At 49.3% G+C, this 18,652-nt stretch overlaps 1 protein-coding gene across 4 annotated transcripts in view; it reads left to right on the plus strand.

Annotated features, from left to right (window-relative positions):
* LOC108548771 (beta-1,4-N-acetylgalactosaminyltransferase bre-4) overlaps positions 1-18,652 on the plus strand; it is a 33,526-nt gene that overhangs the window by 8,256 nt on the left and 6,618 nt on the right. The window contains exons 1-3 of one of the 4 annotated variants that reach the window (XM_017901870.1): positions 1,706-1,739; positions 5,312-5,355; positions 16,900-17,402. In XM_017901870.1, coding sequence (XP_017757359.1) covers positions 17,248-17,402 — 155 coding nt within the window. In that variant the 5' untranslated portion in view covers positions 1,706-1,739; positions 5,312-5,355; positions 16,900-17,247. Of the gene's footprint in view, positions 1-1,705; positions 1,740-5,311; positions 5,356-16,899; positions 17,403-18,652 lie in introns of those variants that run through there. The other 3 variants (XM_017901871.1, XM_017901872.1, XM_017901873.1) reach the window with 3 other exon arrangements.

Consider the following 18,652-nt stretch of genomic DNA (forward strand, 5'->3'; position numbering starts at 1 on the left):
TCCTCCTACTTCCTCCTCGCGTCCACGGTGTTCCACCCTCCACGGTTAAGACTTATCGCGCGCTACGAAACGTTTGTTAGCGTGAATCGACGGCTCGTTCGTTCGGAAACCAGTCTTTGTTATCCGTCGAACGCGCGTTATTAGGGGTTAACGGGAATTTTCATACAGCTTTCGCTGAAAACTACGGATAGGCGTATGCGAATAGAAATCGTACACAGATACTCGCGCATCCATGCTGGACGTTGGTTGGTTACGCGCCAACGAGTTGGCCAGTCGACGCGTACACCACGGGTTCCTATCTATCCGGTGTCCGATATACCTCCGAATCGCGTATTTACCCGCTCTCGCGTCGACTTTGTTCTTTATCCCGCATCAAGATAAAACGCGTCCAGGCCAATAGGTCTCGACCGGACGTATCGCGGCGAATCTCGATCGGGCAGGGATTTTCCAACGCGTTCGACGCGTTTGCGCCACCGGTCGCTCTTTCTCATTTAAATATCGTACAGGAAATGCAATGAAATTCAGCAGACCGAAGATATCACGTGTCTCGGTATCGTGCGTTCGCACGGACTTTAATTTCGTTTGCACGACCAAAAACGACGCTGTCCCGCGCCCACTCGCGCAACCGTATCATCCATTATTCATCCTATCCTTCGGTCCTTTTTCGTCAACCGATAGGCATTTACGATACAAAGCACGAGCCCCCGAACCTCCTCGACGTAAATGCTTCCACCAGAGTTTTCTCGCCGGCGCGTTCGCCGCGATTCTTATCGGCAGAAGTATCGTAAACGAAGCGGTAATATGGGAAGGAATTACGGTAATGGACATCGGATAGAACGTCGCGTGAAATTCCATTACATCGGTAACCTTGATCGGTTGTTCGCGTCGCGCTTCATCGATGCATCCGAACGGTTTAATTAAAAAGCGCATCGACTCGTGGTCGACCGGCGAGAAGAACGCCGACGGCGGCCAATGTAGAGAGCCGAAGCTCTGCCGCTTCGGCCAATCACGCCTGCCGTCATTGACTCGGTCGCGCATTAGGTCGACGTCGACGTCGGCGTCGACTCGCGGCCGGTCACCTCGCCAGTCTTTGCCGAGACGTCGCGCGCGACGCGCTCCTAGTTATTTCCTTCCTCTTGTCTCTTCTCCTCTACCACCTTTCTTCGTCGCGTTACGAATCCACGGACAATTATCGCGCGCGACCACGCGTCCGCTCGAACGCGTTCGCAGAGGAGAAAACGAGTAAACGAGAGTGGAACGCGCGGAACGGTGCGGCGAATGTCGAGTGAATGGTGACGAGATCCCGACACGAGGGAAGGGCCAGACGTGTACGCGAAAACCGGTTGCGTTGAGAAGGTCAGTTACTGGACCGGTGTCAAGAAACGGTCGATTGGACGCTCGATAGGAACGATCCTTTTCGACGTTCGCCCCGCGACGCGGACCAACGAGTTGCCGCCGGTCGCGTGTATTCCGCCAAGAAGGAGAGAAATAGAAAAATTCGCGGTGGCACGCATCCTCCCTCGACTTTCCGTACGAATCTCGTGCGAAGCGCGTCAAAGGCCAAGGTTGTCGGTTTCGCGTGGGCTTTAGCCGACGGAACGAGTGGACGAAAAGAGAGAGAAAAGGAGAGAGCGAGAAAGGGAGGAAGCGTGTATCTAGCACGTGGGCGAGCACGGAAGAGTAACCGGCCTGTGCGCGCGGTCGTCGTTGACAGAAAGAGCAGAGGGAAAGTGGGAAAGGTAAGCGTTACGTAACACCGAATACGGGAATGAATTCAAGGGGAACTGGTATTAGTAGTTCTGTGCCTGCTGGTTTTTTCCTTTCCTCGAACACCTGTGATCTACTATCGTTTTTCTGCGTCCACGCTGTTTCTCCTCCACTCGCGTGCTTATTTTTATGCCCGTGCGTTATCATGCTCGCGTTACGATTTTTCCCTCGGTCGCTCGTGCTTCTTCCACATTCGGCCCGCTTTCGTTCGTTAAACGGATTTTTCTTCGTTCCTCCGAACCGCCTTATCCAACGTTTCCTTCCACTGTGTCGCCCCCCTTGCGCCCGAGACCGATGCTAATGGCATTCGAGATACGGTATCGCCGTTAATCGGTCCTCGAGATGGAAATTTCGTCGCTGCGTCTCGCTAGAAAGCGAAATCTTTTCCACCGTCCGTTTGTAAAGCGAAGCGTGCATTACACAACCGTTACGTAACGCGATTACGCTCGCTTGATCGAGAAATATAGATTCCCGGCATTAAGCCGTAACATATTCGTGGATGGACGGCCTGTACATCCTTCGACACCGAAACCAACGTTCCACATGGACGTTATCGAGATTACTCGAGCATCGAGTAGAAATCGGCCGTAAATTTACTACGAACGGCGGGAAAATTCTATCGAGCTTGGAATTGTTTGCCCCGAGAAATTCGCCCGTCGCGGCGCGTCCATGGGATCTAATTGGTAAATAAACGAACTACAGGCAACCGAGAAGAACCGAGATAATCGGCTATCGGAATAACTTGCGCGATCGTAAGAATGTCGTTGACCTGTCGCATTAACTCGAGCGACGGTAGATCGAAGTGTCATAAATTGCTACGCCCCCCAGAAATATCGCGATATCGTCGCATCGGCGAGCGTTGCGCGGGTACGATACTCGTATTTCGATATTACGCGCCTGCTGTACCGTTGTTCCGTCGATAAAAATAACGCGATCGAACGAATTATTTTTTTTTTTTTTTTTTTTTTTTTTCTTTTTTTTTCCCCTTTTCATCAAAAACTTTTTGCAGACGAAACATTTTGTAGGAATATCAGCGGCGAATCCGCTGACCGATGTGCCAGCGCGATGTCGAAATAAATACGCGCGCCTGTTCGGGGCTTACCGCGTTGAATTCGCAGCGAACGCGCGTTTCGTCACGATCGTGATCCATAATGGCGACATAAAAGATTCAATGGACCATCGGCGAAACGTATCCGTCCGTGCTGTGATTCTTGATGGAACTTTTGAACGAAACTCAAAACGCGCAGTTAAGCCTAGTCCATGCTCCGCGGTTACAACGCGAACGTCGAAGAACGGTCTCAAGAACTACGTTCATTCACCGTAATGACCAAATTGCGTATTGTGTTGGTTTATTACCGAGTTTCCTTCGTATCTCTAGTGACGCATGAATCTCGTCGAGTTGGTTAAAAAGTAATAAAAGCAGCGAAAAGGAAACCTGTATCTCTCGATGCGCCCGCGTTCGCTCGATCTCTCGTTCGCAATTATAATATTCGTGGTTTCCGACGAAAATACGAGTTCCGCTTAAACCGTACCGAGTAAACTCGTTGCCTTTGCCGAACAAAGGAAATTCGATTTTCTACGTTTGTCCGAGTGTTTTCATCGCAGCCACGACACACCGAATCATTTTATAACGAACTCGATTATCGTTGCCCTATTTTCGTCCTCATTACACGTGCATATCTAAAGATACGTTATCGTGGACGTTAAATGGCCAAAGCTAATATTTAACGAAACGAACTGCGCTTTATTCGACGCAAAAATTTCTCTACAGCTACTCGAATTACCTTTTCGCATCGTGTACGGCGTATCGATACCGTGACGAATCGGCATCGTTATTCCACGTCCTTCCATTTCGCATTTACAATTCGATGCTTGCCAGACGGAAAAGTTGTTGGAAATTCTAATGATTCGTTGCATGTTGGATCGCAATGGATCCGAAACACGTTGCAACGAATACCGTAATTCGATTTGCCGGCATAAACGTTGCATAAACGAGTGCTCGAAAACGAATTTCATCGCGGTGTGTGTACGTCATCGGTGGGTATTGCGAGCATTTTTATTCCAAGTTAATTAATTTCCGAGCTATTCTCGCTTTATTCTACGCCGTTTCGAATTTCGCGTCTAAAACTATCTAAGCGCCACGACCAAACGCATTTTCATTTGCTTCTCTTATATTCGTGCTCGTTTCACTCTTTCGAGACGGCCGCGTCCTTTTTTATTCGAGGACACGAATTCATCCGAGACCGAGTTTCCATTCGCGTATCTTTACCCGTTTAACCGCCTCTTTTTTCATCTTTCCTCCCGTGTATCGCCTTCTTTTTTTCTGTCCTCGGTCATACGAAAAGTAGATCACGCTACGACGAGAAAACGCGTTTCGCCATTCACCGAGGAGACGTTGAGAAATTCTGCTCCATTGTCCGGATGTGTCTTCCTCGATGAATTTTTAAACCCTTTAAAACTAACTCGATCCCCGTATCTTTCGCCAGCCTTTTAATCTATGCCCGACCATCGCGAACGTCCGATACGATATTTCGAAAAGTTGTCGTTCGTTTCGCGCAAAACCGAAATACGGTTTCCCTGGAAATAAATTTCTCTTCTGCCAAGGGTAGATTCGTATCGAAAAGGTTCTGGACGATGGTGGAGCGATACTTTGTTCGTTTCATTGTCCGGTAAGGCCGGTGCAAGCATATACCCGATTAGTTTAAAGGTCGATCGATTTTCGACTTGGACTTGCTCCAAATTCGAGCTACCGTGAAATCGCTTTTACTGCCATACGTAGGATGCATCTTTTACGTTTTATAAAGTACATTCTATTCGCTTTGAGGAAAATATTTTGTAAATAGCAGGGGTCGTCGATAGAAGCCGCGAAAAGGGATTTAAATTGGTCGAAGCTTTTCCCGTCTAATTTTCCTAGCTCGTGCTATATCCGGCTCTGTAGGTATCCCATTCCCACGTATATCCGGTAAATATCTCGATTCATCGTTTTCCTCGAAATATCATTAACTCGATATCGGTGTTCAAAGACCTTTCCCTTTTCCCTCCTTTCCCTAAATGGCCAAGCAATTAGAAGAGATTAAAAGCGAGTTGGTCCTTGCAGCGGTTTCGCTATATTTGCTCCTCGATTCGACGTACCCACGCCTTTAATCCCCGTAACCGAGGCGAATCGAGGTTGCAAATGACGAAACGCGATCCGATACTTTCGGTAGAACCGTGCAACGACTAATCGCGCCAACGTTTGTCGCAACAATGTTCGCATGTTAAATTAACATTCATTTTCGAAATTGAAATTGATAATTGCCGCAGTGTATTTTTCATAATTTTCCATAATTTTTCAACAGATGCATTATCGTCGAGATAACGTTAAAGTTGTTAATACTCAAGGTTCGCAGTTGTTACTTTCAATTTTGCGTTATCTCTTACGCTCGTCTAGTCGGTGATAACGGTACCCCTCAGCGGCAGCGCATTATTAATCTACGAGCGAGTAGGAATCGCTAGACAAGTAGGGAGAAAGATAGAATAAGTAATTACGATGGTTTTGTTTCAGTTGCTGAAGGGATATTCGATCGACGACATCATCGTGTTTAAATCGTAAGTTGATGGTTTGTCGTAATTTCTTTTACTCCTTCGCGAGGGCATAAATAATATTTCTCGCGTAAAAGAAACTACCGTATTTGTCCGTACGATATACGATACGCTGCACGAATTTATTTTGTCATCCTTGCCCCGAATTGACTCTTCTACATCGCGTACACCGTATTTCCGCCGATACCGCGCTATCTTAATTTCTCGTTACCGTCAGCGTGTCATGCGCAAGCGATGCTTCAACTTTCCGTGGATCGCGCGGAATACTTTGTTACAGGATCGGTGGGGTGCGTTCTCGTTCGCAACGTCTGTACGATTGTCGTGACAGTGCTCGCAGGATACGTGCAATTTACGATAATACGGTTCTCGTAGTATCCTCGCGTAATTCGAAATTTTCTTGTATCATGGTCGCGTCATGCTTCGGAAACGCGAGAAAACGTGGCTCTTTACGAAGCGTAAAATTACCGCCCTTACTCGTCGGATTACGTGATCTCGTCGGTGGGTATTTTGTCTTAACGTTTCTTCGTTAACGAAAAAAAGATGAAGAGATAAAAAGATACATAGAGATAACGGACAAGGGCAGGATAACAAAATAAACGACGGACGCTAGTTCTTTGCCGGTTAACTCGTGTTTTATCGCTGTAGACGGCACGCATTCTGTCGTAATTCATAAACAATTTACGTCACGAGTTGGGCAGTCACGCGATCTCGATCGTGTCATCCGGTTTTCGTCGCGTTCATCGATGAACCCGCTGCGAGAAGTTACATGGACGGAACACCGTGACAAACTGTCGTTTTCGTACAATCTGCCGACACAACGCTTGGAATCGCGAGCACGTGGAAGATGTTACGAAAATTCGCGAGCAACGTTCGACGAGTTGGAAATTGTCGGAAGAAACGACGTATCTGGTTTGCGCGATATTTGGCACAGTGCCACAGCGGAAAGGCGGAAGTCGATGATGTCCTTGCTAGCGAAGTTAAAGAAGCAAATTTACCAAACGTCGCGCGTGTAGTTTGTTTTCATTCGCGATGTTGGTGCGCGAACTTAATACAGGAATAGGCTTCTGGTTGCTAAAAGTACCCAGCTCGGGACGTCTTACATACTCGACGTTCGCGTATCGCGAATAAGTACGCGTCTGTGTCACGATGCTAGAAAAGCCCTCGAGGTTATTCCGCGAGGTAACCGCGTACGGCCCTGAGAAATAAATTGCACGTCCGACCTAGCTCCGCGCCATGTTTGTATACGCAAGTTAACCCAATACGCGGTAACTTTATTTCCTTGAGAAACTTTGCGACCTCCTCGAGCTAATTGCGAGCGGTGCTGACCCTTTCGAGTCGTTCGCCAGCCAACTCCCGAACACGTACTATTAAGCATCGCGAATCTCTTCGTCTATTCTTTACTTGCCCCGCCCCCCCCCCTCCCTCCATCTTTGGCCAGTCTATCTTGGCTATTCTTTTGCTCACTCCTCTTCGTTTCTTCTTTCCTTCGAATACGCGTAAGGAAACAGTTGCGTATATTCCAGGAAATGTCCATATTTGGAGCGCGTAGTCGGTTTGCTTATCGTCTTTGCGGTTTCAACCTTAATAACGAGAATATTTGCGTCTTAACAAGGAGTAATCTATATAGCGAATGTCATGTAACCTTCGTACAAAGTCGTCGAGTAAAATGCATATATTTATACAGATATCTGTACGAGTCCCTAGCAATTACGATAGCCGTAATTTGTATTTTCGTTTATCGGTTCCCTCGGAATTTGGATATCCGTTTCGGTTTTCCCCCTCTCGACAGTTTCGCGTATTTATTGGACGGTAAAGACTCTCGCGCCGTAACCAGTCCCTTAATCGTCGATTATTTTCGACTCGAGCTTCTCCAAGTGGATGCGATGCGTTATTCCGCGATACATCTTCGTGAACGCCAGCTCGATTGAACCACGCGCGTTTCTCGCAAATTTATGTTATCGAATCACGCGTTACACCGTGTCTAGGAAAATGAGGACTTTTTTCTATCCAGATCGCGATACAAACCCCGAATGATACAGACTGGGCGTAACCGATAAGCGACGCGATATTTCGACGGGCGTATTCATGCCCGTTCGTATCGCGCAGTGCCATGCACATTACGAAACGAAAAATTTACATTACTGGTTTCCTGTTCGCATAAATCGCCGCACTCGTCCAAGCCGAGATACCCCCGAGTCGCGTACTTTTCAACGCGACATCGATCTGGCATTTGCTCGTAATTTGGGAAATCACACTCGCGGCTAATCGTGTCTCCGACCGTTTGCACCAGCTGACCCAACTTCCAACTAACTTTGGCAAAGGATCTTATTATATCGCACGCAGGTCTCGTTTTGGACATTTCTCTACGTCACCCGTTCGATAAATAGATATTTCCCAACAAGAATATCGCGGCTATCGGAATCTTCTCCGCAGGGATAGTTACCCCAAAAAAGTATACAATTATATTAATATCGCTATTATTGGCGCACACGTAATTACGTAAACATTAAGGAGACGCAATTGTTTGGTAACGATGTCACAATTACGACAACTACAAGCCACGTGTCGCGAAGCGTTTGTATAAACGTAGCTACTTTTATGCCGCCAAATATTATTATACCTCGGTGTCGTTTATATCGGAAGTACATCCAATTTCGTCACTTGCTTCTATATTTGAGTTCTAAGCGTAAGATACGCAGAAGTAGTTTCCACGCGGGTTACCTAATAGCGGAAGATTTATTAATAGTATCTTTTAGTGAGATCATAAGGGTTACAAAAGTATTTTAAGTTTTCCCAAAACAGTTTACCCGGTTTCCATGGAAAACGCGATATTTGACGAAGAGACTACGAAGAAGGAACATCGTAGTTTTCGCGAAAGGATTAGAAATACGAACGTAGGATATAGAAGATAAGATAAGATACATAAGATAAGAACGTACAGAAGGAGAGAGAGAGAGAGAGAGAGAGAGAGAGAGAGAGAGAGAGGGGGTGATTTATCGACAGCACGAAGCCAGCCCCATTCGAGCGATCCGGTATACGCGTAAAAATGATGGCGAAGTATGAAAGGCTACGAATCAACGACGGTATTTAACACCGGCGTTTAAAGGGCCAAAGTTGGGAGAGAAAGCCGAATTACGCGGAAATAAAAGGGAACAGGGTCTTTTCAGCGGAATTCCCCTTTCAACCCTGTCATTTTTCCAGCTCGAACGATCCGTGATTCGTGCGCGAAAGTTTGCGGGAAAAGGTAGCTGGAAGAAAGGGTGGTTGTGGTTGGCAACAGGGTAAGGGAAAACTGAATCCAACAGGGGAGAAAACGTCGTGCATTTTAATTCGAGGTTCTTGAACCGCCTCTTACTCTTTTCCACTCCCACTCTCGCCCTTCGTTCTATATCCTCTTTAGGTCTCCTGCCCTTCGGGAAAAGTTTACAAAACGAGTACCGGCAACCCCCTCGAGCATTCGCTCTCCACTGTTTGTACTTTTCTCCGTGCAACGAACCTTTTCTCCCGTTTCCACGCTTTCATCCCTATCCTCGCTTCCGTTTCCGTTTTCGCCGCATTTGTCTTAATATTTTTGCAATTTTTCCTTCCCTTAATTCTCCGTTCATCGCGCGCTCTCTTTCTCGTCACCAGCCTCGCTCGCGTTTCCCTTTCGCGCTAACAACTTTCATTTACGAATCACGGAAACCTCTTCACGCTTTGCTCTCGCCATTGCTTTCCTCGCGCGTTTACTTTCGGCACATTTGCTTTTTTACTTTTACTTTTACTTTTACTTTTACCCCCTTTTTCCCGACGTCTATACGGAAACGAGTTATAGCGACGTTGCACTGCCAACTTGTTGCCGGTATTCCTTCCGCACGATCGTCTCCGACGTTATCCCGCGTAATCTTTCTATTCGCCGCGTTTATTTCCTTCTACCTCCATTTTCGCGAAATTCCTTATTTCCGCGAAAGCACGGACGCGCGCGCGCTCGGTACATTCCGCGCGGAGAACACGGAACACGGCATTCGTTTCCGTTAACGGCGCGCTCTCTTCGATCCGTTTCCACTTTGCCCGCTCTGCCGTTCCGAAATTTGCATCGCATCGTGCACGCTCGTTCGGCCGCCGTTCGAACCGATAGCTTATCGCCAACGACGAGAACCGATCGTTTCTCCATGTTTCGCGCGCGGTATCGAGCGAAAGAGCCGATCAAATTTTCCAGCGAGAAGTTTAACACCGCGAATAAACGATCTAGTTGGCCGGTAAGATGGAAATTTCTGGAAGAATCGCGGGGGAAAAGAGGATTTCGCGCGAGTCTTCCGGCAACTCGCTCCTTTTCAAAGCTCTTTTCGGAAAGTTCTTGAACTACATTCTTCTCTTCTCATGAATTTAAAGAGATCTCGACCGCATTTGGAACGCGTTTTATACGTGCATGTATGTAGCTGCTTTGTTGGCGAATCCAGCGAACCAACACACCTCGCGGATATTTCAGACGAGACTTTGTTCTCGGACACGCCTGCGAAATATCGAACGCAGAGCGATACGCTAAAGCGGGGGAGTAATCCCTTATCGGATATCACGCGTGCAAGTTTCGGGATCGCGATTCGCGAGCCACGAACGAGACGCGAGAGAGGACTCGAGAGGAAAAATGAAAAGTCGCGGCGGAGATGAAATTAACGCGAGTGTCGCTGGAAAATTCGTGCCCACGAGAGGTGGTCTTGGTAGACTCGTGTCTCGTGGTTAAAGCCTCGCTGTCGCAGACTCCACGCCACGCTATCCGCCGCCGCCGCCATCGCCACCTTTGCCTCGTGGCTGCTGATGCAGAAACACTCGAGAACCCCTCGAGATTCGAGCCAGGTCGCATCTATCCGGATACTTTGTCGCGCTATTAGTTGATCGTAGTATGGAAACAATGTTCCGTTATACTTCTTACCGGGACACTCGTTTTCCATCATTCCCGATCGCTTACGGCGCGTTAATCTCTGCGTTTCGCGTTTCGCGGAACGTCTCGTAGATCCCGAGATTAACCGTTCCGTTTACTCTTATAATCCGTCCTCGACGCGTCGTTCGCTGCAAGCGTCGTTTTTTCATCCTACGTCGACTTAGCACGCGGAAGCAACGATCCTCGTATCGACTCGAAGAAGGTCTAGGTTGAGCAGAAGCCGCGTAGCTTCTCAGCTGATGTTCCGCACTCGTGCCTGCGTCGTTTCGCAAACTTTGTAGGATTCGTCGCGTCTCGTGCACCCGCGTGCATCTCTCTGCTCGGATACCGTGAATCGTTTCGTCCAATTATATTCCTCCGATTATCCGATAACTCTGCCTACGATCGTCACGCGAACTACCGGTTACTCGCGTAGCTGTTGGTCGATTTTTACGAAATGCTATGGACTTTTACTAAAGCGTCAAGCGTTGCGTCTATCCGCGCGAAAATGAAAGAAAATCAGAGCAGGCTTCCAACGTACGCGCGTATAACACCCTCGTGGTGATCGCTTCGGCGAGAGAAACCCGAGTGAAACCCGAGAGAAACCGTCGCATCGAATTATACGCGAGATTCGGAAACCATTGGTGACACATCCGAAGGAAAAGCCGAGCATCCGTGCTGAAAGTTTAAAAGCGGAGAGCACCGAGGATCGAATTTCGGGGCAAGTATTTCGGTTATTTTGCTCGTTCGAGCCGAAAAATTCATCGAACGCGCGCGATATTCGAGTCGAAGTACGTATCGGCGTTTTCCACGCGTGGCGAATCGACTTGGCCGGGAAAACGTGAAAATTCATTCCGCGCATTAACGATTAGCGTAGGGTAGGATGAAATTTATCCCCGGTTTCCGTTCCGCGTAAAATTACTCGGCTAGAGTTTTCTGTGGCGCAACCGAATCTTTTCTCCGCTGGAAATTCCCGGCAGGCTTCGGGGGCCGCATCGACGGGATTTCACGCGATTTCGGGTATCAAGGATTCAGCAGCTCGTGTATCGCGGTGCTCGCAGGGAAGCACCGAGAGGAAGAGTCTACCGAGAGTAAAGACTAGTTGATGCTATGGTCGCCATGACGATGGTTATCGATCCCCCGTCTCGCAACCCCGGCATCCTCCCTCTCTTTCTTCTCCTTTCTCTCCGCTTTTCTCTTCCCTTTCTCGCTTTCTTTCGCGATCCGTTATCTTACGGCGTAACCGTTGTCTTCCCCTCCCTTCCATATTTCTACCAACGTTTCCGATTTCCCTATTGTCCCCTTTTCCGCCATCGTTTCGCCATCGTTCCGCCCGATACTCCGAGTCGCCTGACGCATCCGAGGGTCCAAAGAACCGATTAAAACTCGGAGATTTACGAGCGACGAATACGTATCGATTCATATTGCAGAGATTGGCGAGAGAACGCGAAATGGGAACGATATCCTTCATTCGGCCGTATAAATTCGGCTTTTGGTATTTGCGAGTACAGTCCGCTCATCCCACCGATTCCGATTGGTCGTTCATTCGATGTATTCGATACTCGTTTGTCAAGCAACAGCGATATCGTTTCACTTTGTACGCGTATCGATGGTCCGATTAAAGCGATTCCCCGCGCGAAAATGCGCGCGTTCGCAGTTTAATCCGTTTAACATCGGCAATCGTAAATAGTCAAGGTTACGAGAATAGGGGAAGCGTACGGAAGCGGTATTTCCGTCCATCGTTTCGTTCTTCTTACGCGATAGCGCGTTTATCGATGCCGGTGGTAAAAGCTTTCGCAATTAAAGGGAAGTTTAATTAAATAGCGAGTAAATAGCCTCTCTCTCTCTCTCTCCCTCTCTCACTCTCTCTATCTCTCTGTCGTCGAGATTATATGCCGAGCGAACGACGCGCGTTTCCGCCTTTTGTGTCAAGCTCTATCGGTCGAATCGCGTTCGCGGTCGGCTGAAACGATCAAAAGTTGCTCCGATCGAACGAGGATTATCGGGTCTCGCGTTGCCATTTACCTTCGAGGAGTTCTTTGTATCCTTTAACTCGCGCGTACGCCGCGCGCTTATCGCGCGGTGACAGAACGACGATGCGTGCTTACGAGGAAGCGCGCGTGTTTCCACCGTTTAAATTTCTTCCTTCCTCGTCCTTTTCCCGATACGTATCTTGTTTACATAAACTCATGAATGATTCATGGCAAAGAATTCACGGTGAAAGAAAAAGGAAGAATGGAAAGAGCCTAGATGGAACACGGGTGTGCAATTATAATTCTCTAGGAAAAGAGCGCGCGATCGTAACTTCGTAGATACGAAAGGCCATTTCCAGCCATTCGTTGCAACGTTTCTAATCGTTCTCCTACATCTCTGCGACGTTTTCCTTTTCATCGGGAAAACAGAGTGGCGGATCGGCCGATCGCTTGACGGATAAAAAAAAAAGAAAAGAGATCGCTCCGCGAATTTGCATACGTACCGTGCGAAAGTTGCGAGGTCGTTCGCAGAAACGGAGAGGGTTCGTGCAGATTTCTATAACAAGCCAAACCATCGCGAGTGCTACCCCGCTAACCGCAACACGGCTCGTTAATTACGAATATACTCCCCGACGATACGGTTACCCGGATTAGGCCGTAAGTACGAGTATAACGACTGGCCGATTCTTTATACCCGTTGACCGTTCGATTAATTTCGCGGCCTCGAAGCGAACCAACGATCGATCGATCGTCGTAACGATTCCAGCCTCGAACCAGACGCGATAACCGCGTAATATCATATCGGCAAAGGCCGAAAGCCGTACGCTCGATTTCGCGGTATTCCTCGAAGAGAATTCCCTGGAAAGACAAACGGAGCAAAGCGGATATCGCGATGCGAGAAGAAAGGACCGGGCGGCAAAGGGTGCCGAGTAAATGGGAGAAAAGGATCGCTGGAACGGAAAGGTGTATGGAAACGCGCACGTATAACGAAGAAAACGAGGAGCATGGCCGGAGGAGCGGCTCGGTGTCTCGCGTTAAAGAGTTAAAAGGTGGAGAGAAAAAGTTAACGGCCATGGGAAACAGCCGGAATACCCGGATGACAGAAAGCGCAGTGATCTCGGAGAAACAACCGTAATTTATTCATCCGGAGACTGAACGCGCGAGACTGACTCCGGCGCGACCCACCGTCAACCAGAAACTCGTTTAAATACGCGTAAAGATGCTAACGAGCTTCTCCGGGAGAAACGAAAACGGTGTAAACCCTCGAAAGGTTAAAGATCCTACCGTCCGTTATTCGCGCGGCTGTTCCATTCGATTTCGAAAATTACCTCTCACTTCGATCACGAAATCGGATGAATCTGGAAACCCGTGGAACGCGTCCGAGCGGACGATCTCGTAGGCGAGCGTGGTTCGAAGCGGAAAGCGATGGAAAATAAAGGTCGCGCGTGACGCAACCGGGACGCACCTTACCACCTCTTTGGTACCGTTTCTCTCCTCCGTCTCCGGGTCTAGGTCTCGATGAAAGCGTACGGGACGTATGCACGCACTGCACGCGTCTGCGAATCGCTTTTGATCCTCGCATGCACGCACACGCTCGCGGATGTTTCAACCGAGATCTATCGCGGAACGAAGGCTCGGGACAAAGATGGAAACCCTTGAAACGTTGCGTCGCCCGAATGTTTATCGAGTTATCGAGTTTAGAACGTGGTCGGTTTCTAGTTATCGTTTGACACGGCGCGACTCCTTCGATAGACTCTGCCAATCGCGATTTGGGTCACGAACGAACCAAGAAACGAGTTTGTCGACGAAAATTCTGCTCGTCTCCTCGTTCCATACTTTTTTCTCATAAAAATAATCGAGCATTTCCGAGCATTTGGAGAAGCGCGGCTGTTTGTTGGAAATTTCAAAGCGGTACGTAAACACGTACAGAGGAGCGTAACTCTACTCGCAAAGGAATACGATGGTTATCGGTATGCGCAGACCATGTTTAATAGGTATACTCGAATAAATGCGTATCCGATTAGTCGACGCGGAATGCAAGAGCTTCCGAAGAGGAAGCAATTAACTCGTCCGACGATATCGCGGTTGGATCGAAAAGAATTTTCGTGGTTAGCGAATAGCAGATCTAACGAATAACTCTGCCGTGTTTGCCGAGGAATTTGTTCGGTAAAATTTATCTCGGATCGATGCGCGCCTAGGATTTCGCGAAATCTAACGTATAGGGTCGTGTTTCCCAATTTCCGCGTAAACGCGTCCGCTATGAACGTTCGTTCGACGGTAAAACGGAAGAGACGCGAAACGACTGCTGCCAGAGACCTTGACTGAATTTCTTCTCCGCGAGATGCCATTTTAGGTTCGTTCTCGGTGAAAATCGAGCTCCGAGCTGGTTGCCGCGATAAAGCGGCGGTGCATTTGCTGCATTTGCTGCATTGCGACGCGTTTCGCGCGTTTCACGCGCACACGAGATAGCTTCGATTGGAAGTCGCAGAGACGGACGGAGACGGCGACGGAAATGCACGAGGGTCGTTTTATCCCCGGCTGGATCTCTACGCATCGGACCTGGCCGATTCATCGCGGCTAGTGTTCCGGGTGCACGCGCTTTTCTTCTTTTCCTTTTCACCTAACAGGATTCCTCGTTTTCGCCGAACACGTGCTCGAAACGCAGGTGGCACAACGGTTACAAAGGGCCGGCGCGATAACGCCTCATCGATCGGTATCTTCTTGGGCACAGTCTACGGCGATATCCTCTTGGAGTATTCCAGCCGCGCAACGCGATCCGTGTACAATGCCGAGGATCGATACGCGACCACGCGATGAAAATTACGCGATGCGTCGCAGAAAATTCCGTATATTTTTTTCGAGAAGTCACCCCCTTCGTGCACGCTCGCGTTCCTTCGCAGCGAATAATGCCACACGGTTCCCTGACCTACCACCCTTCGTGTTCCTCCAGCGGATTCCGACGGTATCTCGCGAACCTCGGGGACACGAACTGCCATTCTGGCTCGTTACAGTTCCTTCGCGTCGCATCCGGAATCGAAGGATCCAGGTATCGCGATGGCCAAAAACTCCCAGGGAAGCTGGTCTCGCGGGACATCGTTACCTTACCGTCGCCTTTTCGCGAAAATGGCTCTTGTCCCGACATTTCCAGGCCATTTGCAATTTCCTGGATCGCGCCAGGCCTGATGCGATTTTTACACCGAGCACGAGCCTCTTTCCTTCTTATTCGATAATTCTCGAAGCGAATGCCTCCGCCGTTCTCGAAGCAAACTGTTTCGCTCGCTGGGGAATTTGATATTTACGAGAACGCGATACAAAGCGACGCGAATCGACCTCGCGGAAACGTTGAACGCGACGCATCCCGATAGCATTCGCGTTAATACGATCGATTTAATCTAATTTGTTCGACACGCGACCAAACGGAGGACTTGACGCGACTCTGCTTCACTTCGCGCCGGCTCCATGTCGCAGACTCGCGGTAACTATCGTAATTGTACGTTTTATGGCAAATTGCACCATGCACCGCGATTCGTTCGACGTTTTCACCGTTGCAGCTCCGTACCGACGATACGCGTCCACGTACACGCGGAACTTTAGCGATTTTCCGCGCGGAATGCTCTCGCGAGCGGGTCGTAAGATCGACCTCGTATCGCGAACTTCGCGAACGTTACGTTACGGGTGTTTAGAGTTCTAGTTGGCAACGCGTAAATATTTAAACGACCAGAGTAACGCAAATTTATACGTGTCCGTACGCACGAACCTCTACTACGGTTATCAAGATTTTAACGAGTCCCGCGATCTAAAGCTCGCAAAGTTGCGCGGCACTGTTATCGATCTTCTTCTTCCTCGACAAAGACAGGCCGTGACTTTTCTCTGGAATACGTTTACCCTCGTATCTACGCTCGTTCTTTCCGTTTTCTATTCCGTGTCGCGCGATCGGGGAAAGTACGCGTAAGTAATCGCGTAACGCGTTAGGCGATGTGGCCACGCAAACGCTCCCACGCATACTCTGCCGTCTGCCCTCGAGACGCTGTAAAACGACAGTAATCGCGAAAGGCTGTTACCCCGTAACTACGTAACTTCCGCAAACACAGCTCGCGCAAACTACACCTGAAACAACGCTATTCAAAGTCAGGGGCAAAGTTTACAGAGGATACGGCTCGCATCGATCCGGTTGCGCGTTTGATTATTCCAATTAAAACCTGCTACCGCTTCGCCGCGAAGCAGAGTTTTCACACGCGAACACACCGGTCGTTTTCTTTTCTTTTTTTTCGCGATTCTCGGCAGCCTCGCCAGATAGCCCGATCCGACGATCTTCCAAAGTTACGCGTCCGTTCTTCTCGGAAGCGATCTTTCGTTCAGACGGTTGATTTCTCGAACACCGGATGCTCTATCTAATCTCTTCGTTGAACATTTGTTATTACGTTGAACGCGTGCGTAACCCTCCGACTTGTATCTCCGGTACGCGATATTGCGGAGATACCACGCTGCTTCCTTTCAAGTTCAAATTTGCCGTTTCCTCCATTTTCTGACGACGAACGAGAGCGGAATAGGTCTTCTGGACGCGTGGACGCTTTGGCGGGAGATTTCGCGATCCCGAGAGCACGCGGTATGGACGGTGCGAGAAAACAGGGTGGAAAGACACGAACTGCGCAAGGCGAACTGGTTTTTTCTATTTGCCAGGATACCGAAGGTGTCGTTACGCTGAGAGCACTGCTGCCGGAGGGTAATGCGCTTGGCGAGCGGAAGTGAGAAGCTCCGGGCGGCCTGTTCTTTCTGGTCCTGCTCCGCCGGCCGTTTCCACGCGTTCTCCGAGTCAAAGGCTGGTTCGAAGGAGAGGGAACGGAGACAGCTTGGAACGTTCTTCTGGATCTCGAGGGAGGAAACGAAGTCGCGGAAGTGGGCGAGCGGGAGGGCGCGTGGAAGAGCAAGAGCAAGAGCAAGAGCAAGAGCAGCCAGCAGGGAACGCCTCGTCCAGTACGGCGTTCTTCTAACGGCGATAGGAGGGAGTTATGGTGTCTCGCACATGCGATGACTGTGGCCGCAGCCGTGGCACTGTGGCATCGTGCCCACCTGTACAAAGCGATCGTCTGCGTTGTCCTCGCCCTTATAGCCATTCAGTATTTACTTAGCGGCGTGATCGATCGTCGCTCCATAGAGACCATTTTCACCATTAACGCTACCAGGTACGTACACACGCCCAGCCGCCCTCCAAATTATCCGCGTCGTTTTCTCCTCCTCGCGTTTCGTGAAATCCACGGAACGCGCTGGAAATTAGCCGCGGCCGATGCCGATGGACGAGAAAGCCACGGTTACGTACACCTCGATTTCCGTCTTTCGTCACTGCTAGACGCACGAGAAATCCTGTTAGTCGACTTATTAGACGATCGAGTAAAGTGGGCGTTTAACGACGATGCTGCGACTCGCCGCCGGTTATCGGCTCGTAGGTCGAACGTCGAGAAAACGGAGCACCGACGGGGAAAAAGCCCCGGATGCTCTTGCGCCTTCTCGCGCTCGGAGAAGCGAAAATGAGCCAGCGAGGTAAGCCAGCGAAATTGAGAGAAAAGTTTAAACGTTTCGTTTCCGGTCGAAAATCGCGTTAAATTGCCGCGATTCGGTAACGGCAACCTACGAGTCCAAGTAAATTCCCGCGAAAATTCGTCGTTTCGTCGAGTCTGCACGTTCGTTCCAGAAGCGTACGTGATCTCGTTACTTCGTTAGCGGTCATTTGGATTGTCCGTTTGCGGAAGCGGCTGACTAACGATCCTTTAACCTTTGTATTCTCCGAATTGGCCATTCCGTGGATTCACTCGGCACCGCAAAATTCAAGACGCGTTTCAGGCGATTACGCGACAAGTCCGATGACGCAGAAGTAAATGCAATAACGCGAAGCTACGAACAAAGTGGTCGAATGGACTTTTACTTTTTCGCGCGCAGTAGCAGCTGGTCGTTTGTTCGAATCGACGATAGGAAGAAGCGACGCGACTTTTTCCAAAGTTCCGAGGGAAGATAGAGAATTACACGCTGCTCGAAGTCGCGTTCTTTGTCGGACGGGGGCGTTCGTCGTTAGCGCTCGAGCGTTTTACGCGAAATCGGACGTCTCGTTCGACAACGATCCCTGAGGTCGACAACGAAGCGCTCCATAGCGGAAGAAAGAGAACGGAGGAAAAATCGTGACTCGTTTAACGGATTCGTTCGCTTGGAGGCCTCTCCGCGAGATCCGCGACTCGGGATTTACGACCGATAACGGTTCATCTAGGATTTTCTCGATGGCACGTGCCGACGCTTCGTTATTCTCGTTTACTCGTCCGTTGGCTACGAGATCCGTAGAGGCATCGCCGTGCAGTTATTTGCCTCGTGGCTCGAACGCGTGGTGATTTGAGAAAAAAAAGAAAAAGAATTTCGAAGAGACACTTGGAAGCGGTGGAAAGGCTGG

This window comes from Eufriesea mexicana, unplaced genomic scaffold, assembly GCF_001483705.2.
Source record: "Eufriesea mexicana isolate 0111107269 unplaced genomic scaffold, ASM148370v2 scaffold1767, whole genome shotgun sequence".
NCBI classification, from domain to species: Eukaryota; Metazoa; Arthropoda; class Insecta; order Hymenoptera; family Apidae; genus Eufriesea; species Eufriesea mexicana.